This window comes from Myotis nattereri, assembly GCF_964212035.1.
Source record: "Myotis nattereri genome assembly, chromosome: 2".
Lineage (NCBI taxonomy): Eukaryota > Metazoa > Chordata > Mammalia > Chiroptera > Vespertilionidae > Myotis > Myotis nattereri.
Window position 1 is genome coordinate 38,800,226 of NC_138076.1, and position 26,363 is coordinate 38,826,588.

A 26,363-nucleotide genomic window follows, 5' to 3' on the forward strand; every position below is an offset into this window, starting at 1 on the left:
GTCTTCAGTCTTCAATCCAGCCGGAGCCTTCAGTCTTCGCTCTGTGCCTGTGCCTGCGTATGCAAATTAACCCCCATCTGTTGGGTTAATTTGCATAGTCGCTCTGATTGGCTGGTGGGCATAGCAGAGTGGCACCAATTTGCATGTTTCTTTTTTATTAGTGTAGACTATAGGCCTGGTGCATGAAATTCGTACATGGAGGGGTGTCCCTCAGCCCGGCCCCCAATCTGGGACCTTTTGGAGGATGTCTGACTGCTGGTTTAGGCTCAATCCCTGTGGTCGGACATCCCTCTCGCAATCTGGGACCGCTGGGTCCTAACCACTTGCCTACCTGCATGCCTGATCACACCTAACCACCTCTGCCTGCCAGCCTGATGCTCCTGATGGCTCCCCTGCTGGCCTGATCGCCCCCTAACTGCTCCCCTGCCAGCCGGATCAGCCCCTAACTGAGCCTCGGGCCATTGAGCATCCGTCATCCCAAGCTTGCCTGAGCCTTGGGCTGGCCCTGGGTGGCTGGACAGCCACCATCCTCAGCTTCCCTCAGCCTCAGGAAGCTGCTGTGGCTTTGTCCAGAAGGACATCCGGATGGCCATCCAAAATACGTCCAGTCTATTAGCATACTACCCTTTTATTAGTATAGATAGCTTTCCATACTAACAACTGGAAACCTACTTTTGCCCCACCCTGTATGTGCTTTCCTCGTCATTTATCTCCATTTACTGAGATGAGATCTTGTTCATATAGAACTACCAGTTACTGGGGCATAGTGATCTTCAGTTTTTTCCTTTTCTAATATGTTTTTATTTATTTTTTTTTAGAGAGGGAGAAAGGGAGTGGGATAGAGAGGTAGCACCATCAATGAGAGAGAAACATCTGAGGGTCAAGTCTGCAAGCTGGGCATGTGCCCCTGATCAGGAATAGAACTGCTGACCTCTTGGTTCAGAGGTTAGCACTCAACCACTGAGCCACACTGGCAGAGCAGCTTTGGTTTTTATAGCAAATTTCCCTTGAGTAATTCAAATTACAGGCAATATGCTATGTCACTTATATATCTGGCATTTATATAAAAGAATAAGGATTCCCTTTTTTCATTTGAGAACATTGAAATCCAGAGTGGCTGAGAGATTATAAAATTGAACAAAAATTTAAATGCACATATTCTTACTTTTTTACTGTTTTTACTTAGAGGATATCGTCTCTTATGTTTTCTAAATCAAAAATAGAGGACAGTTATATGAGAACACTATATATATTCTGAATTCCCTTTGGTATGGGCTTTATTCCTATTACTTACTAAATATTAATCTCATAACAGGAACCAAGCATCTAGTTTACATGAAACTTTAATTTCATCTGAAGTGAAGCAAAAAAAAATGCATTTTTTATCATAATGAACATGTTTCAATGACTCAGTTAATTCCCTAATGGGAACAATTGTGTTTCAGTTGAATAACACAAGAAAGATATAATAAACATACAGGTTTTTGGACCTAGAAGAAAAGAAGACAAAAAAACATACAAAACAAAACTGTTCATTACTACTGTCTCTAAGAAATCATTAACTTTATTAATGACATTTTAAGGGACAATAATATAAGGAAAACTTACCCCTTTGATATAATTTGGCATGTTAGTTTTCCCCGCTTACTAACTTGTTAGTATTTTCTGCTAGCCTCGCCTTGTTGCAAATATTATTTATATTGCTGCACAAGGTACCCTTCTGCATGACATGTAAAGCCTGTAAAGACCTTAGGTTTCAACAAGATCTTATGAGAGCATGAAAGTGAACATTCTGTGTGCTTCTTAGGGATGTCCAAAGATGGTGTAAATGCAACAGCCCAAGAGGGCTCTGCTGGCCTCCCAAACCAGGAAGCACAGCTGCCACTCAGTTCCCCAGTGTACCAGCTCCTCCGAGAACATCCCTCCTCTCCCCATTTCCTTCATGCGTATGCTGTAAAGATGAATGAGCAACAGCTCTTGAATCTGTTGAGGGATGTAGAAAAGGAAACGCCACATGCCATTAATCAGTTATGAAATTACTTTGAACATTCTGGGGTGTCAGCTGTCACATAAAAATATAGCTTTTATGATCCATATGTAAACCAAGAAATGAGCCCTGCAATTTACATTCATAAAACCCCAATTTGACCTTGGAAGTACCGGATTTATTAAAAATGTTTGTAGAAGGGGAAAAACATCAAGGACTTAAGCACTTTTGAAAGGAAACATTTTTAAAGGGTAGGGTATTGCTGTCTTGCAAGCAGTCGTGTGGCCAAACAGACCTTTGCCCGGGATAAAAATGAAAAGGTCTTCCCCCAAGAAATTCTTTATGGAATTCAACAGGCTAGGGAGAGATATAGTTTATATTTATATATCAATGTTTTATAGTAACACAGGGATATTAATAAAAACCAACATGTTCGATCGTTCCTCCAGATAGCCCATCTGTTTTAACCCAGAAGCCCTGCCATTCGGGTTGTAAAATCACAGAGGCAAAATAGCAAGAGAAACTTTCTTGAAAAATCATAGTTTATGCTTTAGGAAAAAACTCAATTCTGAATCACTGTGTCATGTGTAACAGAAAAAAAAAAAAAAGCCATCACGCAAAGAAACAAAGAGAATTCTGCTTTAATCTACCCAGGTCACAAAGAGGAACTCCTTTCTCCAGATCAAAACTAATGTGATCGTTTTCATATACTGAACACTCAACAAATACTCTTCAGTCACGTTCACCCACAGATCTCTGCACGTCCAAACTAGTGTGGACTAGATCCTAAAATGAGGACTCTTTCCCAAGTCTGAATGCTTTTTAAATTGTTTTTCTTTTTGAAAAACCACACCAAAAATTATAAAAATGCATAGTTAGTGTCATCCTTCCATTCAGTTATTTGTCGCAGCATTCAGAAAGGAACTGAAATGAAATACTGTTTGAATATTTTAACAGAAGAAAACACAGGCTGAAATGTGGAAGATTTAAGCGACGAGGCAGAACAGGGTATGTGTCATGCAGAGCAATTACACCCAACTCTCTGGAGAAGCACAAGGAAAGCAAAAGGCTTTCAGCCGCCCAATGGGTAATGATATCTCAGCAAGGCAGGTGCTGAGCCAGAGAATAGCACTGAGCTTAGATGATTTATATTTTTTAAAGCTCAAGGTTTGAAATTTTTTTCTTTGATTCCCATTTCTTTTTTGAAAATGTGTGTTTTTTTGCCCTGTGAGTCTGGTACAAAGCTATCATCCGATCTGTGGCAGCCAGACCTCATGCCCAGTGGAAGCATTTAAAACTCCTTCCTTTGGACTGTTCTTTACATTAGTTTTTGTGTTGTTTTTTTTTCAGGGTAAAGAATAAAATCTTGGGATTCTCTGCGTTATGTTCCTCCCATCCAAGAATCATGATCTTTGAAATACTTTTTACATGAATAATTGCAATTAGAATTGCTATATGATAGGTCTGCTTTTGTGGTATAGTATAAAGATCTTAAATTATTATCCAGTTCTTATAATCCATATTATTCACTCATTGCCATCAAAGCAAATTTGATCTTGGAAAATCTCTGCTTATAAGCAAGGAGGGGAAAGCATTTGGATAAAAAGTAGAATACCATTTTATCACATATCAAGGAACTTTACAGTGGCTTCAAAATGCCATGAAATATTATTCTTTATCCTGTTTGCCTCAACCTCCTCACACTTTCCACCACCTGCCCCCCCCAACACACACACACACACACACACACACATACACCTTGCTCTTTTCTCTCTTTTTCTCTTTTTATATCTTAATTGTAATCATAGAATGGGTAAGGAGAAATGAACAAGGTTATGGTGATTAATAGCAGTGAAGTAAGGATTAAATGATATTGCTCTACAGCATTATCTGCCCTTTTTTTAAAAAAAGTTTTTTACTGTACTATAATAAACACATAGAAAGAAACATTTTGCTTAATTTTTACAAACTGAACACATACAGCACACAGATAAAAAAAAAAAAAAAAGAGTAAAGGTCCGTTAGGAACTCCTTCTCCATACACCCTTCCAGTTATTACGCTTCACCCCCATCCCTAGGTAACCGCTGTCCTGACGCTTAGCAGCATAGATTGTTGCTTCTTTTTTAACTATAGAATTGGAATCATTCAGTATGTACTCTTGTTTTGTCTGATTGCCTTCACTTAACGTTATGTTGTGAAATTCATAACTGCTATTCAAAAAGAGGCCCCTTATTTAGTGACTTAGTAGAGAGGCCTGGTGTAGCTACCATTTGAGTAGCCACTCATCTTTCTGTTTGAACTGGCCCTCCTGCACATCTATGGAGCAGCAATGCCTCATACTCAGGAAGAGGGTTGTAGTATCCTGAAGAAGCTTCTGAGTCATCAAAAACAGCTTCTCATTTGTTCTTTGTTCTTTTGCCATGCAATGATCAAACTCATGCTGAATTCTAATTTATTTATTCACTAATAGTTCTTGTGTTTTTACTCTCTAGAAGGTGCTATAAAGTAAATTTTAAAAAATTGAATCTGGTCCCTAAGGAGTTTGCAATTTTTAAGGAAGATAAGTAACTCTAATACAAATTAGAATAGGTTTTATTTTTAAAAACATATAGGTAATGTGATTAATTTTTATACTGGCAACCTAGATATGTTAAACATTATATTCTGGAATATTAGATTAATATACTAGTAAAATGTTATGTCTAAATTTATTCTAAGCATTCATCAATAAGTTCATCAGTGGCAGACAGAAGTTCAGATTAAATGCCATAGAGTCAAATTTTATTCTCTTCTGTGAATCCAGGGACACCTATACTCCACACAAACACATTTATTTAATCGGTAAATAGATATCTTCTGCTTATCTCTCCATCCTTCAGGGAATATTTAAAATCCTTTCTTTTCTCAGTTATTTGCTAGAGAGTTTAGTTCTGCCACCTGATTAGTATAATTATTTATTCAACAAATCTTTGTTTAGCTTACTTTGTGTAAAATATAGTGACAGGCCCTGGATATGAAATTATGAAAAAACCCCACACTATCCTTGCCCTCCTAACATTTACAGTCTCAGGAAAGAGATACAGTGTTCAGAGATATAGTATGGTCACATACTATAATTTCAAATAATGCTCTATGTAGTGAATTTAATAGTGCCCCCCCTCCCCCCAAAAAAATTCATGTCCTCTCAGAACCTCAGAATGGGATCTTATTTGGAAATCAGATTTTTGCTAATGTAATCAGTTAAAATCACACTGGTTTAGGGTGGACCCTGATTTCAGTGATCGGTGTTTTGGTAAGAGAAAAGAGAAAGATTCAGATAGAAAGACAGAAACAGAGGGGCAAGAAGGCATTTTGAGGACACAGGCATATATTGAAGGGATGCAGCCACAAGGCAAGAAACACCAAGGACATGAGAAGCTTGGAAAAGTCAAGGAATGATTCTTCCCAAGAGCCTTCTGAGAGAGCATGGCCTTCTGGGACTTTGATTTAGGAACTCTAGCCTCCAGAGCACTGAAAAAAAAAATTTCTGTTATTTTAAGATATCAATCTTGAGATAATTTGTTATAGCAGTCATAGGAAGCTAATACAATATGTATTAGATTGAGCCATAAGAAATTGCCTATTTTGGGGTGCTCTGACCTACACCAACAACAATATAGTCCAACCCAATACGCTATGAAGTTGACCTTGTTGGTCACAGAAAGCTTCTCTGAAGAATTGGTAACGGAACTGAAATCAGAAGAACAAGTAGAAAAAGTTGATGAAGAATAAAAAAGAAAGGGGAGGAGAAGAGCTCCCAACAGAGGGACCAGCATGTGCAAAGCCTCTGAGGCAGAGGGTCCAGACAATTTTGAGGAACTAGAAGATGATATGTAGGCAGAGAGCCAGATGAGGCTGGACAGATAGGGAGTAGCTAAATCGGGTATTAACTCGGAAAGATTGAGAGTTTTGAGAGCAGTGGAACACCATTGAAGGGTTTAAGCAAGAAGGTGAGAATACTACTAGGGCCACAGGGTGGAGAACAGATTCGAAGGAGCCAAACCAGATGGGAAGACCATGGAAGCTAGTACAGGAGCCCAGGTGGTATCTTTAACCAGAAAAGTATTGGTAGGGATCGAGAGAATGGACACGCATAGAGGCTTTTAGAAAAGAGCCTCATGTTTTTGTTTTGATGATATCTCCTGATTAATATACCATTTGCTCTTGAGTCTTTTGAACATTTAATTCTCATAAATGTATATACCAGTGTTGGTACCTATAGATCCCCTATGTTGACTAACAGTTAGGTGTAGCCATTCTGCTGCCCAAGAAGTCTCTGAAAGTAGAAGTAGCATCTTCATTTTATTTTTTCTTATTTGTCTCTTTGCTCCTCACCTGTGTATCCAGCACTTTGTTTATATCTTGGCTAGAGTAGCTCTTCTATTTTATTGTCATAATCTGTTTTTATAACCATCTATTCGTTATAATGTGGATTCTGTGAGGGTAAATGCTGTGTCTTAGTTATTTTTCTAGCCCCAGAACTGAACAATGACCTGGCCTCTAGGATTTGATTTTTAAGTGATTGCATCAATGTATAAATAAATCTGTCGGCAAATGCATGAACGAAATACCTTAGTTCTGCTCTATCTTCTCCGCTTTTCAGGTCTCTTTCCTTGGCCTCATATAATTGTCTTTCTTCCTGGTCTGACTTAACTTACTAACTGCTTTTCCTTTTTCGGTATACTCTACTTCGTTGTGTCAATGAGCTTTTAGAAAAGAAGTCTATTTTTCATGAACCTTTGTTTATGTGTGGAAGCCTTTTTCTAATCGCCTACATCTCATGGACGTGCTAGTCATTTTGTTTTGTGCCTTTGGGAGCTAATCCTTTATCACTGCCGTTATCATAACCATCAAATTATTGAGAACGTGCTGTGCTTGGTGCTCCATTTTGGGAGGGAGGGAGGCAGTGAGCAGGAGCAACCCCTTCCCTAAATGAGATTACCACCGATGACAGGAAACCAGACAAGCCACAGAATTAAATAAAACACAGAAATGGCAAAAGTGAATTGTTTCTATGATGTGAAGCAAAGATGTCCGATTGTGTAGTACAATGAGAAAAAGGGCACATTTCTCTGATCTAGAAATGAAACAAATCATCTCACAATGGCTTACAACCAATTGGACAACTGCGCCAAATATTGTATTAAAATTGTGATGTTCTCCAAAAATGCAGCCTCATGTTTTCTCTGGTCAGTTGGGATATCCCCCATATGCGTACAAGGCAGCTGCTACCTGTCTTCCTGTTATAAGAACTCTTACGGTAATCTTTCCGCAAACACAAGACAAATTGTAATTATAGAGGAAAAGCATACTCAACAAGAGATAAGAAGCTGATGGTCTTGGAATCATCATAACCTGACTAAAAAGGCTGCCTGAATTAGATGTACGCGTCATACAGAATCCATGTTCAAAGATGCAGGTTGCAGAGTCAGGACAGGAGAGAGGGTGGACCTGCAGAGGTGAATTCCGTCTGTACAAAGGTCAGGGAGGAAGGGAATGGTCAAGAGCAGTAAGGAAGGGCCTCAAGAGAAGCCAGCCATGGGAGGGGAAAGAAGGGAGGATGAGCAGGTGTGGAAGCCACTACATCATATTTCAAGCAGAATTTTGCCAGCCAAGTCCATTCTTACGATGTCTCCTTCGCTCAGCGTTGGTTCCAGTTTGTGATGTTAAGCCTTGGCTTCCCTGAATCCTGATTTGTAGAAATATAAAAACCAATCAGAAAGAATATATGCACCCCCATGTTCATAGCAGCATTGTTTACAATAGCTAAGAGCTGAAAACAGCCCAAGTACCCATCAGTAGATGAGTGGATAAATAAGCTGTGGTACATTTACACCATGGACTTCAAAAAGGAGATCTTATCCTTTTGCGACAGCACGGATGTACCTGTAGACTGTTATGCTAAGTGAAATAAGCCAGTTAGAGAAAGACAAATATTATGTGATCTCACTTATATGTGGAATCCAATGAACAAAATAAACTGACAAACATAATAGATCTAGAGGCATGGCTACATGTAACAAAGTAACAGATCTCAATGTAGAGGAGGGTAGAGGGGACAGGAAGAGATTAACCAAAGAATATATATTCATATGTGCATAACCCATAGACACAGACAATAGTGTGGGGAAGGCTTGGGAGGAGGGCTTGGGTGGAGTGAGGAAAAAGGGGCAAAATGGGGATCATCTGTGATACTGTCAATGATCAAATTTTAAAAAAAATTTAAACCATCTTATAGAAAAACAAATGCATACATACATACATGCATACATACCATTTGCTTATCATTTCTTAATAGAGATACTTAATAGCACATAATGTAATAATTCCCAACCATCTTTTTTACTATATAGAAAACGCTTCTGTGTTGTTTCCATTTTGAGCTTTTCTTTTTAATCTGCTACAATAAGTGACCAATTTTCTTCACATTTTCCCTCTTTTCAAGTAGTACTACTTAGGATTTTCATTTATTATTTTATCCGTTTGGATTCTAATTCTAGCACACAATTATAAAACACATTTTGTTTGGTTATGTTAGTGATAAATAAGTCAACAATAAAAAATGTTTGGTATGAAAAGGGGCCTACATTTGGGAATAAAACCACATAATTTTTTTTCTTCTAATTTTTTTTTCTGGTTTAGATTTTTGTTTAGTTTTGGTTTTGTTTTGGTTTTCCCATGCTCAGTTTGAGCGCTCAGAGAGCAACGGAGGGCAGGGACAGAAGTATACTTGGTAGCTCTTTGCTGCCATCTACTGTGTCTTCATGTAACAACTCTTGTTTCTTTGATTCAAAAAAATTCATAATCTATGACTTACAGCACTATAGTTTCCTCCCTTTTCTCCTTCTTTCTATTTTTTCTTTAGTTAAAGCAAAGTGAAGCAAATGCAGATACCAAAGAAAAACTCCCTCTGCGTCTTCGAATCTTTGAGAAATTTCCAAACAGACCGCAGATGGTGAAAATCTCAAAGCTTCCTTCAGATTTTACAGTTCCTAAAATCAGGTATGAACGTATTTCTTTGTTTATCTCAGATATACTGTAAATGACTCATCTTACATCTGATTCAGCCCTTCTTTCAAACTCATGTGGTTGTGGATTTTTTAAAGTTATTCTCTGTCTTTCTACTCACTCTGTGTTTACAAACCACTGACCCCTTTAAGCAGCATACTCAGAGCAGTGTCATCTGACAAGTATATTAGCCTTAGCAAGAAGGCTGCTACCCACTGCTCCTCCCTGAGATGCTCCTCAGGGATTTGACTTCCCAGGTAACTGGCGAAGGTCATTGAGGTCACAGAGATGGCAGATAGACATCCACTTCTGACCCTCAACTGAGGCCCTTCTGTTTTCAAATCCGTAGAGAAATGGCACTGGCAGGTTTCCGTACTACTGTAAGAGCATTGTCTAGGGTGCCATGTCTGATTACAATATAATTTGTCTTCCTCTTTTTGATAGAAGAACCATGGCATTCCCCACTCACGCCAATTTGATTTTCTACCATTTTGCCCTCCAATTATACAGTTGCATAGAAGATGCTTTAAAACACTTATTTTAAAAAATTAAAGGAAATTCTTTCAGTTATTGGTCAAAAATTACAAACAGAACCAGGGTACTATGAAATATGACCTTATTATGTAACTGGTTTTAAAAACAATTCTATGGGGCCGTTATAAAAGTATGAGACTAGAGGTGGTACAATAATATTTAAAATTCAAATAGAAATATATTTTGCATTTCTGATTATTTAAAAAATTTAAAAGCTGAAAATATGAGGTATAAAAGACATGTAAATTAGATACAAGATTAGTGGTTATTTGAAAAGATGTTATTTTAATTCTCACCATGCTGTAGAGATCAGATGAAGTAACTTTTTTTGAGTTATTTTGAGTCTTTAAATGCAAAATTATCTCTCAGAGATTCTTAAAATGATTGGAAGTTCAGAGAAATGAACTAATTCTTTCAAGTCTTTGAAGGGGAAAAAGTATCTTACTACCACAATAGGATTAAAAGATACTATGAATTACCAAACTCATAGTATCTTTTAAGTTATTTCAGGGACATTACCTTTGTAAAGCAGTAATGACCAAGATTTAGGAAACTTTCTCTAAATTCATTACTTTGGTAATTCATCTATGGCATATTTTGCTGTCTACGAACTTTGTCAGTGCTTTATTATAGCTTAAGCAAAATGCCACCACTTGCTTCATCTCATCAATAATGCTTCATGTATGTCTACTTCATTTGCAAAGGGAAAGTTTTATGAAGCAGTTTATTGACCGCCAGCAACAGGACACTTGCTGCCTCTTAAGAAGCCTTCCGTCAGCCTCTTCCTCATCATGTGATCACTCCAAACGGTCTGCAATTGAGGACAACAAATACATTGACCAAAAAGTAAGCACCACTGTCTCTAATAACCACATTTTTCTTAAGCGCATATGTTAGAGGACAAAACCACAGAACTGTGTGGGGTTCTGAAATCTAATGTCTCAGGAAAATAACGAGAAACATTTATTTGTAGAAGGAATCATTACACCTAACATTGCTTAGTTTATAAATTTAAATTTTGGATTTCTATAAGTGAGCATTCGAGCCATGCCATGTAGCAGAAGTGTGACTTGGAACAGGTCAGTTCCCTCCTCTAATCTGCATTTTCTCACCTGCAGCAGGAAGGGCTCAGGTCTCTACGGTTCAGCCCAGGTTTAACGGTTGCCTGTCTGTTGCCCTTTTGCAAGAAACGATGCTTATTTCAGTTGTTATACTCCAGGGAGAATAACCAGAGCAAGTTTCTCTAAAATCAGTCAAAATAATTACCACTTATTGAGTGCTTAGAAAGTGGCAGGAATTTTCTTAGACACATTATCTAACTCATGCTCTGATTTACCTATTTCTTTGCCATTTGAAAAGTGATATGGAATTTTTTTTCTCATATTCCACTGTTAGAACATGAAAGATCGATGATTAAATGAGATTAAAGATGAGAGTTTGCAAAGGCATCTAATTTACTTGCAAGTATTTCTCCTCGTAAGTCTTAGTTTATTTTTCATTTCTTTAAATCCTCGATGCCCTTTTTGTTTATAATCAAATACATATTTCTCTATCATCATGTAAAAATAAAATACCAACTCTTTCATTTTCCAACATTCTCTGTTTCTCCCCCCATTTCCCTCCTACCCCATAGGGGTTATATTATCAGAGTACCTTTGCTTTTCTCCTCTCCTTCTTTCCCACCATCCCCTACTCAAACTTGAACTTCTCCCCCTTATCATCCCCCTGCCAATTCCTCTGTTTTCTGCTGTAGTTTAGTGATTATGTTCTCAATTATTATGATCATCATTTCTTTTGCAACGTGTCTGTTCTTGTTCAAGGATTTTTATTTATTTACTAGAGGCCCGATGCACGAAATTCATGCAAGGGCCTTGGCCCCTACCACTGCGGCAGCCACCTCTGCCTCAACCCCCCACCTGCTGCGGCTTTGTCCGGAAGGAAGTACGTCCAGAAGGACATCGGTCTAATTAGTATATTATGCTTTTATTACTATAGATTTTCTTTTAATCATCAAAGGATTTCATTCTTCTATAGCATAGATTCCAACATTATAGATTGAGAATCTAATGTCAATTTCTTTTTTTTTCTTCACTTGAAAGATTTATGTTGTTGTTGGTTGGTTGGTTTTCTGATTTCTTGGGGGAAGGTTGTAAGACTTTCTGAGCATCCTTAGAGTTCAGAACTTTACTGTGATATTCTTTGTATGCCTTTTATCATTTGAACTGTCCAAATTAGGAAGTCTTCTCAGTTGGCAGACTAAGATATTTGTCAGGAAAATGTTTATTATTTATTCAATTATTACTTTTCCATCTACTCTTTTTTTCCCCCTCCTCATTTTCTCTTATGATTGTTGTCTCTCTATTTTTCTTCTGTGCTTTAAAATATTTGTTCAGCTTGATCTTCCAGGTCACTAATTTTGTCTCAACTAAGATCATCCTTTGCTTTTAAATTTTGAGTGACAAGTTATGAAATGTGTGTATGTGCACACATGCATATGCAGTACTCTTAACTCACCTTAAGTACTTAAACTCTTTTTATTATTATTAAATATGTCTCCTTTATTCTCCACAATTATATTTCACTCAATACTATGTATAGGGCATGGATGCAAAAGTTCATATGTCAGCTAATAATCTGGTGAGAGGATAAAAATGGCCTGGTTTCATCCAATGAGTCTGAAATTGCATTTTACATACTAGGAATGCTTATTTCCTAAATTTTATTTCAAAAGATGTTAAGCCAGAGGTGTGAACTGAACCCTCACATAGGGTTGTGGCCAGCTCTCTCCAGGAAGAGTGTGGAGAGCTGATATCATTTATGCCCAAACTGTGAAATCCAGAACATGCTTTTTAAAAATCACTAGTAACATTATCCCACTGGAAACACAAAACCCTATATAATAAAAGGCTAATATGCAAATTGTCCCCTCGACCGGGAGTTTAACCAGGGGGCAGGGCCGGCCAGCCAACCACCGTAGCCCCTCCCCCTGCCAGCCTGTCCCTATCGGCCCCTATCAGGGCAGGCCCGCAGACCCCACCCATGCATGAGTTCGTGCACCGGGCCTCTAGTTAAATTATAGTCCAGAAAACATATTTTCTCTCTAAAAGGAAACATAATGTTTTTCAAAAATTTGAACAGCATGTTTTGAAATAGGTAAGGAAAATATTTAAAAGATTCTTGGCAGGTGTGGAGGGTTGTGAGTGGAGTTTAAGGAGAATTTGTCATACCCTTTTGTGTGCCACCAGCATCTCTCCTAGGGGATCTTTGTCTTGGGTTACACTCAGAGAACTTCATATGCCATTTCTGATTTCTTTGTGTCCTTATATTTTGGGGGCTTTTTAAAAATCTTCTCATTTAACAGTTATCTTTAATTAACTGAAAGTAAGAGGATAATTATAGTTGTATTCTGTAATCTTATACTTGAGCCTTCCTCATAATCTCCTAAAATACAGTGAACTGGCAATACCCTGCTTCTTGGTGATAGCCAAGTCACTCAGCATCTAAAAGAAACTAGAATTGTTGAAGAGGGTTGGCGGTCCCCAATCTATAAGGTCAGTTGATTGAAACATACAATACAGGATCTTATATAAGAAAAATAAATTGTCAATAATGGTTAGGCTACCCTTCATTCCCATGAAAGCCTAGTTGGAATAATATTGTTTATCCCCTTAACAGCCTTCATGATCTGGGTAAATGCTGCAATGCAGAAAGTGGGATATAGAGAATGTATTTTCTCTTCATCTTAGTGGCTGCTACCCAGTGTGGCAGCAGCAAGAAGACTTACCCGTGTGGCCATCCATTCTTAAAGCTTAGGTTGCCAGAACAGTAAACTTAACAACATCGTTCACTCCAGCTCCATCAGTTACTGGAGTTCTTCGTGAACACTTAGGACTCATCATCCTTGTTGAGTGCCGCTGGGCCAGGGAACTCAAACCAGGCAATCCCACCCCTGAACATCAGTGGGGAAGATGTGCAGGAAGCAGAAATCAGAGAGAAAGCAGTTTGGTATTTTCATTTTTTAATATGGCAAGCCCTTTTCACTTTTATTAAGAAACCCTAGAGCCACTTAAAAGCAAAAATACATAAACACCAACAAAAATCCTGAACAGAGATTAGCTCCCCAGTAAAGTATTAGGAAATTTCCATTACAATCCTAGTTGTCTTCGGAAATTCCAGTCACTGTCATATGGATGGCAAGGCACTTCACTTTATGTGAAAAAATTCTTCCAACACCAACACAATTGGAGACTGTTTTTCCTCAAAGAGTGGTAAGAAATAAAAAGAAAATGAAAGTCTGGCTTATCAGGGATTCTATAATATGACAAAGAAACAATAAAATAAAACCTTTCCCTTAATGATTACCGGGAAGGGGAAACTTCACTACCCTACAGGGAAGCACTTTTGCCAGGGAAAGCAGAGTCCCAGGAAACTAAAGATCACAAGTGAAGGGGGGGGGGGGCGGCGGGGGGGACCAGACCTGACAACACAGGCTATGGGGCAGGGGGAGTGAGAGTGATTAAGCCAGTGGTCGGCAAACTCATTAGTCAACAGAGCCAAATATCAACAGTACAACGATTGAAATTTCTTTTGAGAGCCAAATTTTTTAAACTTAAACTATATAGGTAGTTTATTGAGGATCTTTAAATGCAAACAGTGTGCTGGGTCCTGGGTAAAAAACACATTTTACTGCTTTTAACTAACAGGAAAGTAGGAATTCCCTATCAGTGATTTTTTTAAAAGAACATTTAATCGTGTGGTCATTTTTAGTTTGAGGTTATATGTAATTTGTTTGCATTCCTTCTATGTACATGCATTGAGAATCAAAGTAAATCAGTCTAGGATTACACATCTTTTATAGGCAATATGGAAGGCTTTTACTCAAGAGGCTTTGGTACTGTCTCCAAAACAGGTGTCAGAGAGCTGAGGTTGCATTTAAACCTATATATGAAATTTACATTTGTTTCTACTTCTGAGTATAGTTTTGCTTATAAGTTCTGTTTCCCATTAAGTGATGTGGCAACCTCAACGAGTTGTAGTTTCTGCTGCTGCTGATGTTCTTGTTATTTGGACCTGAAGTTCACACACAACTGAATCATAATTGGAGACCTGCTCCCTTGCATTACACTACCATGGATTTTAAATGCACAAACAGCTGCATGGTTACGAGCATCTGGCATTTTCTCCCAGAATCATAAATTCCTTCATTTTTTAAAAAAATCTCTGCAAATTTTCAATCTTTGTCTTTCTGTTTATATGAGCTATAACCTTAAAGTCATTTTATCTTTTACTTCTATAATTTAAATTTAACTACCATATGTTACAGTTTCTTACCAATAAGTATTGTATATTAAACACAGCTATTTTTTTTCAATAATTGAGGATATCGCCATCCCCTCATTTTTTGTATCATCAGTATCATTACATTAGTCCAGTGGTCGGCAAACTCATTAGTCAACAGAGCCAAATATCAACAGTACAACGATTGAAATTTCTTTTGAGAGCCAAATTTTTTAAACTTAAACTATATAGGTAGGTACATTGTTATTAACTTATTTAGGGTACTCCTAAGGCTTAGGAAGAGCCACACTCAAGGGGCCAAGGAGCCGCATGTGACTCGCGAGCCACAGTTTGCCGACCACTGCTCTAGTCTAGCTGATGTAAGGTGTAGAAGATTTGGCCAAATCTGCAATGACAGGCTACTACCTTAGTGACTAATGCATTGTCATAAAATTCAAGTACAAAAAAGTCAAGCCAATTAAGTTTCCAGTCATTTAGTTTCTTTCTAGTTGTGCAGTGTTTTTCTATATATCAAGTGAATTGATACATTTCAAACCAACTATTCCCCCCTTGTAATTTTTATGTCATTCACATTTATTTCAAGGATTCCTTTTGTTAAAAAAAAATGTGTAGAACAGAAAAGAGAGTCATTTTGTTGTTGTTGTTGTTGTTGTTAATTCTCATCCAATGATATTTTTCCATTGATTTTTAGAGAGAGTGGAAGGGAGTGGGAGAAACATAGAGAGAATCAGTGTGAGAGAAACACATCAATTGGTTGTTTCCCACATGTACTCTGGCCAGGGCTGGGGATGAAGCCTGCAACTAAGGTACATGCCATTGACTAGAATTGAACCCAGGACCCTTCAGACTGTGGGCCAGTGCTCTATCCACTGAGCCAAAACCTCTAGGGCAAGTCATCTTTTAATATTAAGAAGTTTATTCATTCTTGAAATATATTTCAAAAACAAACTATGTGCAGTGAAGGGAAATATAATGGACAAGAAATATACAATCCTTACCATATGGAACATATGACCTAGTGAAATTAACAGAAAGATAAAAAGGTGTGTCATATATAGAGTAGGGATTGACATGTATGGGGTTCCCAGGAGCCCAAAGAAGGAGTGAAGATGTGTGTGTGTGTGTGTGTGTGTGTGTGTATGCATGCACACGCACACATACACATTTATATTTATATATTTTAATTTTTATTCCTGGTGTGTTTTTTCAGGATTCAGAATTTACAGTGTTGAAATAATTTAAGATCAGAAATCTATCATCTCTTTTTACAAAATTCACATTCTAAGACATATTTGATATAATGCTATTCACCTGTATGTACATTATAATATGACTTTTGATCTTGCTGCCACCTACACCAAATTTTAAAATGTTTTCTTTCCAAGCATAATGTCAATTTTATAAAAACTTTACTTTATAGAAAGATCTTGCCATACACATGATCTGTCATATGCACCTTGATACTAATTTTCAGTTCACAGGTGCATGAAAAATTCAAATATAGACAAATGAGGCATCAGCCTATGTAATTTAAGTAATTGCTTATTTTTAATTATTATATTTTATGTGGGAGACTTATTCAATAAAGTGGCTCATAACAATAATTACACAATACCTTTCCAGCAGAAATGACATGCATCAAGCCCTGCTCATTGAACCTTGATTTTGTGCTTTATCATCATATATTTTTAAAAGATTTTGTATTGATTCTTTAGAGAGAGAGGAATGGAGAGGGAGGCAGAAAGAGAAATATCGATGCAAGAGTGAAATGCTGATCGGCTGCTTCTGGCACCTGGGATCGAGCTTGAAACCTGGACATGTGCCCAAACTGGGAATTGAACCAGCAACCCTTCAGTACACAGGATGATGCCCAACCAACTTAGCCACGCTGGCCAGGGCTATGATCATATTTTTATAAACATTTTCCTGTACTTATCAATCCATTAATATTTTTAAAAGTGAGAAAATAAAAATAGGGCCTTTACACCTTTTCCCAGTTAGAAACAGAAATGTATTGTTAGCAACTCCAAATCAGAAAAGTTAGTCAAATACGTATAGTATTTGTTGTTTTCTTTCTCAAATAAATATTAATGGCTTCATTTTAAAGTGAAACTACTATTTTTTATGTCTAAGCACTGCACCACTCCAAAAGAATCTGATATTCCCTAATGGGTCTGTGGTTACTCCCGGGTGTTTGAATAAATTGAATTAATATCCTACTTAATTGAAAGACTTGATAGGGCCCTGATGTTAAGGAATCAGTAAATGTATAATATAAATACTTATAGCCATGCTGGCTTTAATGGCTTAGAAAAGTTCATTGATCTCTTTTAGTGTTTCAGGATTGTTATTCTGGAAATAAATTGGGCATATATAGATAGAATAAAGAAAAAATTGGCTAGTACAGATTCTACAGTAGGATATAAGATAAAGAAGAACTTACATGTGAGTAAAGCAAATCTTTCAAGTCAAGCAGACAATATTACAGTATTGTATGGAAAATGCTTTTTTAATACTGTTAAACCTAATGACATCTTTTCCATTGTTTTTTTTAGAGTGAAAGGGTGGGGGGGGGGGGGAGAAACATCACATCGATTGATTACCTCTTGCAACCAAGGATCAAACCTGCAACCCAGGTACATGCCCTTGACTGTGAATCAAACCCACAACCCTTCGGTGCACACGCCAGTGCTCTAACCATTGCACAACGCCAGCCAGGACAAACCTAGTGACATTTTACATAGACACCATGATGTAGTGAAAAGAGAGGAACATTGAAGCTAATCCAGAGCTCTCATCATAATTCTGCAGTTATTATCTCGGTAACCTTAAACAACCTAATTTCTATGGGCCTCTAATTTCTTATTTGTAAAAGAAATAATAATATCTACCTATGAGGATTAATTTTAAGAATAAGTTTAAACTATTTATATACCATCTCAACACATGATCAAAGAGCTAAATAAATTAATAAAGATTTATAGGATATGAAATACACAATTGACCAGTTTTATGTAATCGTCATTTATACAGTTCTTCATTCAATGACCAGAGGTTACACATTCTGATATAAGAACAAACGAATGATTTACAAAACATGACCACTTACTGTGTCACAAAGAAATTCTAAATATAAACCAAATTAATATCCCAGAGAAGAAATTATTTAACCAAGATGTAATAAAATTAGAAACCAAATAATAACCACAGTAGATACCCACACATTTGGAAATTTTAAAACCACTTCTAAATAACTGAGGGAGTATAGAAGAAACCACAATGGAAATAAAAAGTATCTAGAACTGAAAAATAATGAATGTGATATGTATCAAATTTGTGAGAATTAGCTAAAGGCATTTTTTCGAGGGAAAATATAGCCTTGTATATTTAGTAAACATAGAAAGGCTGACAATATTCCAAGTATTCAATCAAATATTTAGAATAATATCAACCATGAAAACAGCAGAAGGAAAGAAGTAATAAAGATAAAAGCAGATATTAGTCAAATGAGGAAAAAAGCAATAAATAATATCAATAAAACTAAAATTTTGTTCCTTGAAAAGACTAATACAAGTTATAAATCTGCATCATATTCAACAAAAAATTAAGAAGCCTTAAGTTTACAAGTGGCAAAAGAATGTTAACAAGATGTAAGAATGTAAGTAATGTAAGATATCAGTAATATTGTTCTCACAAACCATTCCTGAGGAAACTACTAAAAAACATGCTTTGGACAACCAAAATGAACTCCAAAAATGACCCTAAGACATTGACATAAGAAGTAGTGGTAAGCATTCAAGATATAATTAAATGACTACATGAGAATTAAAATGAAGAATAAAAAATGTAATAGCTATTTGCTCTGCTCTGCTAATATGAGCACAGTACTTATATACAAATAAAAGAGGAGAACGGGAAGAATATATAAAAACACTTTAAAAATATTCCTTAATTTTATTTTTGTTTTAGAATTGGTATTGTAATTCTGAGATACTGTCTATGAAATGTGAAATAAAACTAATGAGTAATTATGAGATAATCTAATTCTGTCATCCTCTATGTCCTTGATAATCAAGAGTCTTAATGGGGCAGGAAGGAGATACTGATGTCATATAGAAGAGATTAGGTAAAAACTTTATGTCCTGAATTTAAATGGAAAATAGTAGAATAATCTCAGGCAAAATCCTCAAAACAATGAATAACTGCATCAATGATTGTCATTGGAGTCTAGATTATGAACTTGAAACACCATTTCTCAACAAATAAACCAGAGCTTTTCAGAGAAAGTTGTTGATTTGGAATAGACCATGTATAAGATGAGTTTGGAACAACTTGTCATAGCTGAGAACAAGGGAGCTTTGCCAAAGATGACTAGAGTCTCATCAAAAGAACCTGTGGGCCAATTTGACAAAGCTCCCCATTAGCACAGTTGAGATCATTTGACCTACCATAACATATCATTGTAATGGATTGAAACCAATGAAGTCTGTTTAAATCTTTGAGTTCATAATGACATTTTTATAGTAATAATTGGTCACCTTAAAAGGTTGATAGGAAACCAATTAATTACATAAAATTAAGTAAAGGTAAAAACACAAATTTATCTTGCCTTTTCCATATGAATTATACTAATGAGTAACCAATAATACATGAGGAGAAGTACTTTATTATAAAAGTATTCCAACTAATAAGTGAAAAAGGAATACTTTTATGAACTGCATGAATCACTGATCTAAGCAGTGAATATCAGTACTACTAACATCACAAAAAGAGAGACAACCAGACATTACATGTCTGCCCATGAATACTATGACTCCACCTATGGCCTTGCCAAAGGGATCAAATCTGAGTCTGATAAAACTCTGAATTCAGCTGCCAACCTAAAGGAAGACAGACGAATATGTGAACTATACCATGAATGTGCACCTAGCAAAATCCAGACTTCCAAAAACTATAGGTTAGATGGCTCAGAATCTTCAACTGTAAATGGAGAATCTGGATTTAAATATGTAAAAGACATTGCAAACAAAACAGCTAGATCTATTCATTGCTGTGTCCTTCAGCTCCAAATTATTTAACCACTAACTCTATGCAAATTGATTTGAACTTCCAGGCTCTTGAATTTCATGTTAAAGTGCACAGTTCTGGAAACATCTTTTAAATTAAAATTTTAAGACAAAAAAGGTTATCGCTATATGTTTGGACATTTAAATTTAATTTATATTTGATAATTAGCTTAGCCAAAGAATGGTTATCTTGTGGAATTGAATGTATTCAGTTTACAAACGAATAAAACTACCAAAAAAGAGAAGCTTTTTAACTAATCTTTTTTTTTCAATGCAACTCTATGTAAACATGTCACCCATACCCTTCATTTTAAGTCCTACATCTTTGATATGTTTATAAACAGAATGAGCAACTACTTACACCTTTCATAGCTGTAAATTTACAATTTCAGGTCTAAAATTACTATTATGAAATACATTTCTGTATTCCTTAAGTGTTTTATTTATTGCCTGTTAGCGTCTTTTGGAACCAGGAGAGGGCACTGCAGAGCAGTGTAGCTCTAAGTACTTGTGACAGAGTCAGAAAATGTCCTTTACTAAAAGAAATGTGCAAAGCTATACTACAGAAATAAGAAAAACTGAAGGAATAACTAGATAATCACTATAGGCTTTTTTATTTACTACAAAACAGAACAGATAAAATATTTAACTAAATACATATCTAGGCTATCAAATGGAGATATATAGATGATAATGGATAGAGAGAGAGAGATGTAGATATAGGTATCTCCTTTCAAGAACATCCCAAAGCTGAATCTGAATTTCCTATTACAATATTTATTTTTTTTCACTATTTCTGCTGTTAGTGGTAAAACCAGTTCTCAAATACTCCCTTTTACAGATTTAGAGTATATTTTGTTTTAATCAGTTCAAGTTTAGGACAAAGGATATTCAAAACAGAAATAATTTTAGAAACAATGTAATAAACATTATTCACAGTTTCTGCAAAGGTTTTTCCAAACATAAAGAACACTGTTTTAAGTAGCAGCTGCTCAATTGCAGGGCAGTAGATAGGTGATGGAGTTCAGACCATCACCTTACACTAGGGAAAGATAACAAAGGCATGTCATTGTCTTGTGAAGATGAAATAAGAGTCATGGGACTCTAGGTCTAAAACTTGCTGTCCCAGGCTCCCTGTGGCCTAGGCCTTTCTTATGTCTGTGTGCACTTAGGTATGGAAAGAGCAGAAGTGCCACCAGGATGGGACTCTTCAGCTGTGTGTTCAGTTTCCACAGCGACTCTAAACAGCATTCCTTAGATGTGCTGTCCATGCAAGGAAGTTAAATCAATGCCAGAAGTCACATCTTCAGGGGATGGGAGGAGATTTAAGAAAGTTTCATGATATATCATGGTAAACAGCCTTCTGTGTGCTACCCTGAATATGTAATTTCTAAAAATCTGACATCTACTCTTATCTTCTTGTCTACATATTAATTTATTCTCTTGAACATTCTAGTGAATAATGAAACCAATTCAGTTTTTCATTATTGAATGAAATGAGTGCCATCTTTTCTTGTGTGAGAAAATTTGCCAATGTGTTCAATGATCCTTACTTTTATTAGAGATTTTCTGTGAAATATAAAAATCATATTGTTAGGTTTTTTTAAATATATTTTTATTGATTTTTTACAGAGAGGAAGGGAGAGGGATAGAGAGTTAGAAACTTCGATGAGAGAGAAACATTGATCAGCTTCCTCCTGCACACCCCCTACTGGGGATATGCCCACAACCAAGGTACATCTTGACTGGAATCGACCCTGGAACCCTTCAGTCCGCAGACCGACGCTCTGTCCACTGGGCCAAACCAGTCAGGGCCATATTGTTAGTTTTGATGTTATCTAGGTTGTCAGTTGTGGCTGAAAAGACCAATTTATGACCACCAGTTCTTCTCCAGCTGTGGCTATATGGACATATTGGTTGACAGTACAATATTTGTTTATAGATGTGTTTGCAGATTGGAGCTCTGTAACTTTGCACCTCAAATTACTTAACTCTTGTTTGAAAGAAACTAGATGGTCTATTTTTACTGAATCCAGAATTGTTCTGTCTCCTGCTTTTCCTTTCCTTCCCTAAACTTTGTTTGGAACGCGGTATGTTTTGTAGTATTTCTTCCACTTGCCTTACTTAAAGACTCACCTAGCTCAGCACTTACAGTGTGCACCGAATTAATTCGCCTTATGCATGCATTTCCAACTTCAGTCCTTTACTCACAGCATCCTTGGCCTCTAGAAATCATAACTGTCCTTCAAGGCCCACCATAATTTCCACTTCTCCAAGTAAGTTTTTGCCTACTATTTCAGGCACATCTATTTCTTCCCCACCCAAAGTCCTACAACCCCTCTTTTTTCTACTGTGCATATCGCCTAGCACTTTACTGTCTTCTGAAGCCGGGGGTCCCGTGGGGGTGAGGCCGACGGAGTCCTAATGAAGCATGCCCGACTCCGGAGACCAGGTTCAGTGATGCAGATCTGAGTTTATTGTGTAAGTGCAGCAACATATATAACATTCTAGACCAATCAGAAGTTTACACCATCCTTAGAGCAACCAATGGTAGGGAAGATCAGGGTACTATGTAGGGGCTCTAGGGGGCTTACTCAGGCGGGCGCTGCCACTTCCCGGTGTGCCGAGGAAGCTTGTATAGGCGGAGTGCGCTCACGCCATTGCATCCGCCACTGCACTGAGATAAATCTCCTGAGCACTTCCCACAGTCTGCTGCATCCTACTTTTTACTGATTACCTCACATGTGATAGCCTTACCTTTGTAACTAGGTTTTTTAATTCTAGTAAGCAAAAACTCTGATTCCTAGTTACCCTGTATCTCCAATAGTCTATCTCACAATAAGTACCCAGGAAATCTAATCTAAACAAAATGACCAGCTGCTTGTCCAGGTATTATCTTTGGTCTGACTACTGGAGTTACACTTTCTAGTTACTGTGGTGAGTCTCTCTCAGGGTGGTGTGTTTCTTTGTTCTTTTCTCTGCCTGGCTCCCTATATACCTGTCACCATCTGACTTCTGCAGCTGTCAAGCAGGCCCAAGCTCAGGGAATGCATCTTCTAGTTTTTAGTCAGCCTCTAGTATTTTTCTTTTTAGTCCTTTTCCCTGGAATAATTTCATCATCATCAACTTGGAAGAAACCTCACAAACTATTCTTATTTCTCCCCATCCTTATCATTCAGATTAGTATTGAGCCTCAGGCCTAAAACCTGACACAGATGCAATGTAGAGGAGAGAACATTTTTTTGAACAATGGCAATAAGGAGTCCTATATTCGTTTCAGTGTTAAATTCTTTGGAAACTGAATAGTCTATCAAGGTGACATTATTACTAGTGAGCATAGCCAATGCATCTTTCCCATACCTGGACAAGCTTGTTTGCAGTTCTGCCTTAAAAAAAAAAAAAGTAAAAGTAGAAAATAAAACTAAATGATAGAACCAATTGTATGATGATGCTTTTTATTGATTTTTTTGTTAGGGAGAGAAAGAGAGAGAGAGAGAGAGAGAGAGAGAGAGAGAGAGAGAGAGAGAGAGAGAACACTGATCTGTTGTTCCACTTATTGATGCATTCATTGGTTGATTCTTCTATGTGCCCTGACCGGCGATGGAACCTGCAACCTTGGTGTATCAGGATGATGCTCTAACCCACTGACCTACCTGACCAAGGATGATGATGCTTTTTGAAAAAATTCATGTTTAATATTTTAACAGTGTTATCTATTTAATGGATGTAATGATTTGTCAGTATATTAGTCCTTTTTTATTACAAAACTAAAGTCATGCTCATAATTTTACAGCTTCGCAAGTCTGTTTTCAGCATCAGGGCAAGGAATCTTCTAGAAAAGGAGACCGCAGTCACTAAAATCTTAAGGTAACAATGTGTTTAAAAACACTGGGATTATATTAAGCGAAAAAGAGCTTTTCTAATGAATGAAATATCCGAGTATCAATATATGCTTTTTGCTAGAAAGTAGGTTTGGTTAACTATTTACTTACAAACAGTGTCAAATACCTCATTAACATTTTTCCTGAAACAGTAATGTTTTATTACCTCAGTTGGCCATTAATTTTATTTTCAGGTACTTAAACACAAATTATAATTATAAACTTTTACAAAAAGGTGAAAATATTTACTTTTATTCCTACAAGTCATGTCTTTTTTCATAGCCAAAGGACTAATCATAATCTAAGGGGAAAATAGTAAAAGGGTAAACTTTTTAAAAGTAATTCTGATTTATTGATTTTTTAAGAATCAATTTATTTAAAATCTATAAGAATCAAAAGTATATTCATTTTAGAATGCTTATAAAACATAGAATATTAATGCTGAAATATAAAATCTACCTTGAAGTGAAATATTAGAAAGGAAAATTAAGCCACACTCTTAAGAGTATTTTACAAGAGTATTTTATAATGTAAAGTAATGTGATCATTATAAAAATTCATAAGCACTTGTAAGTTATTGGTACATAATGACACAGTTAAATATTGGGAGCTGAAGGTAGAATGACCGACAAGGTAAATGGGTAAATAGATACCAGGAAGCTCTCTTCAAGCTTGTGTGAAGGGAAAGGAGTCCCTTCTACTCTACCTTCATTAATAGGAACAATCATTAAAGTATTTTCCCAAGAATGTAGCTCACTGTAACTTGTATAACTTAATTTAAAAATAACATGAATATATGATTTGACAAACTATTTCAACTTTTTAACAGTATCTGAAATTTATATGCCAAAACCAATTCTAACTAATCAAGACAATATTCAATGTATTTATTTTTTATGTTAGCTGGCGATTCATGCAAAGGATTGAATATGTATTGGAGTACCTTTTATGAAATGAGAATAAATATTTCTGGGGCTTCTGTATTATCATCACAGAATATGATGAGATGAACCTAAAAGGTCTTCTTGAAATAGGAACAGGAAAGCTTCTGAGCAAATTTATAACAACCTGTGTCCCAACTTCCATGTGCTTCCAACTGGCTCAATTCTGGCATTACCATCAACAACACCATGAGGCCAGCCTTGAACACTATGTGGTACTACAGGGTTTTTATCAAGCTGTAACTAGACAAGCTCATGGCCAGGCCAATTCCTAGGGTCTTGAAGACTACCCCCAACTCACACAAAACAGATCATGTGCTGGACCAGCCCTGCGGGTGTGTCAGTGTGCTCATGAGGAAGAGAATTCTGCTTCAACCAGAAATGGCCTACAAGGAGATTGTAATTCCCAGTATTCAGAATCTACCTGCAAAATGTAGGGACCAAAACAACCTTATTCACCTATCCAGAATAACTGCCTTTCCACTGATGTGAATTTTCCCTAGGGGTTTCCAGAGACTTTCGGAGTATGGGTAGACAGGGACACTTGGAAGGAAGCAGTTTCTTCCAGAGCCCCACTTTCCTCTGAACTCAGTCTTAAATTTGATCTTCCACTTTTTCTTTTCCAGATCCCTTTCCTCATTCACCTCTCTCCCAGTTTACAAAGGAAAGATGAAACTCTCACTCATCCATCTAAAAGAAAGGTGAAACTTTGTGTAGTGTATTGATCTGAAATGTAAATTCCTCTGGGTTGCCAAACACAGGGACTATTCCCACATGGCTTTCAGGCAGCACCTTATTGTCCAGGTGACAAATTTCTGGAAAACTTCCTCCCAAGAATTTAGCTACTTAAAGTTAAGCCTTAGAAATGACTTGGTTGTCACAATGGGCTGTTATTTGAATTGAAAAATAAAGTCAGACTTTTTCTGAGAGATTTAGCTGGTTGGTTTGGCAATGAAAAGGACTTCATAGGTGCCCAATGACATAAAATTGAATGGATTGGATGGATGAGATTCTCCAAGGAAAGGAAGATTTAATCGCTGATTTGTAAATGTACATAAGTGGTTTTAAAAAGAGAAAATTTATGGGGTACTTGAGCAAAATAGTTAAGACCATCAGGGATTAGGGGCACCCTCAGACTTGTGCAATAGCTTGAGGGGCACCCAGAGGCAACAGCGTACCATACTACAAGATGAGAAGGAGCTACTTGAGGCTGCTTTAGCCCTCTCATCCAGTTAATCTCAGAACAGAAGAGGCTACAATTAGGAAAAAATTAAGATTTATTGTAAGAACACATATTCAATCTTTAGAATAGTCATTTAGCTCTTTTCTTCTATAAAAAGTTTTCCTAATCTCTGCTCACTAGTCTGTGCAGTAATTAAGGACAAGTGCAAAATGTTAAAAGGATAGCTTCTTTGGTTGTACTGTTTGGTTGGGTTTTTTTTACTAATAATGATAGTAGAATTAATAATAATAATATCATGCCTGCATTATAATGTAACCAACCCATAAATTAGAAAGTTCAGAATAGTTTGAGTCCATGTCTATGAGTTCATGGGCATTTTTCTGTGCTGTTTATTTATTTTTTAATAAACAACAACTAAAAAGAAA

At 36.7% G+C, this 26,363-nt stretch overlaps 1 protein-coding gene across 1 annotated transcript in view; it reads left to right on the forward strand.

Annotated features, from left to right (window-relative positions):
* Nucleotides 1-26,363, forward strand: part of NALCN (sodium leak channel, non-selective) — a 300,444-nt gene that overhangs the window by 207,991 nt on the left and 66,090 nt on the right. Inside the window, exons 16-19 of the mRNA XM_081082492.1 lie at nucleotides 8,893-9,029; nucleotides 10,274-10,415; nucleotides 23,727-23,800; nucleotides 25,382-25,456. Of these exons, the coding sequence (XP_080938618.1) occupies nucleotides 8,893-9,029; nucleotides 10,274-10,415; nucleotides 23,727-23,800; nucleotides 25,382-25,456 (428 nt within the window). The remainder of the gene's footprint in view (nucleotides 1-8,892; nucleotides 9,030-10,273; nucleotides 10,416-23,726; nucleotides 23,801-25,381; nucleotides 25,457-26,363) is intronic.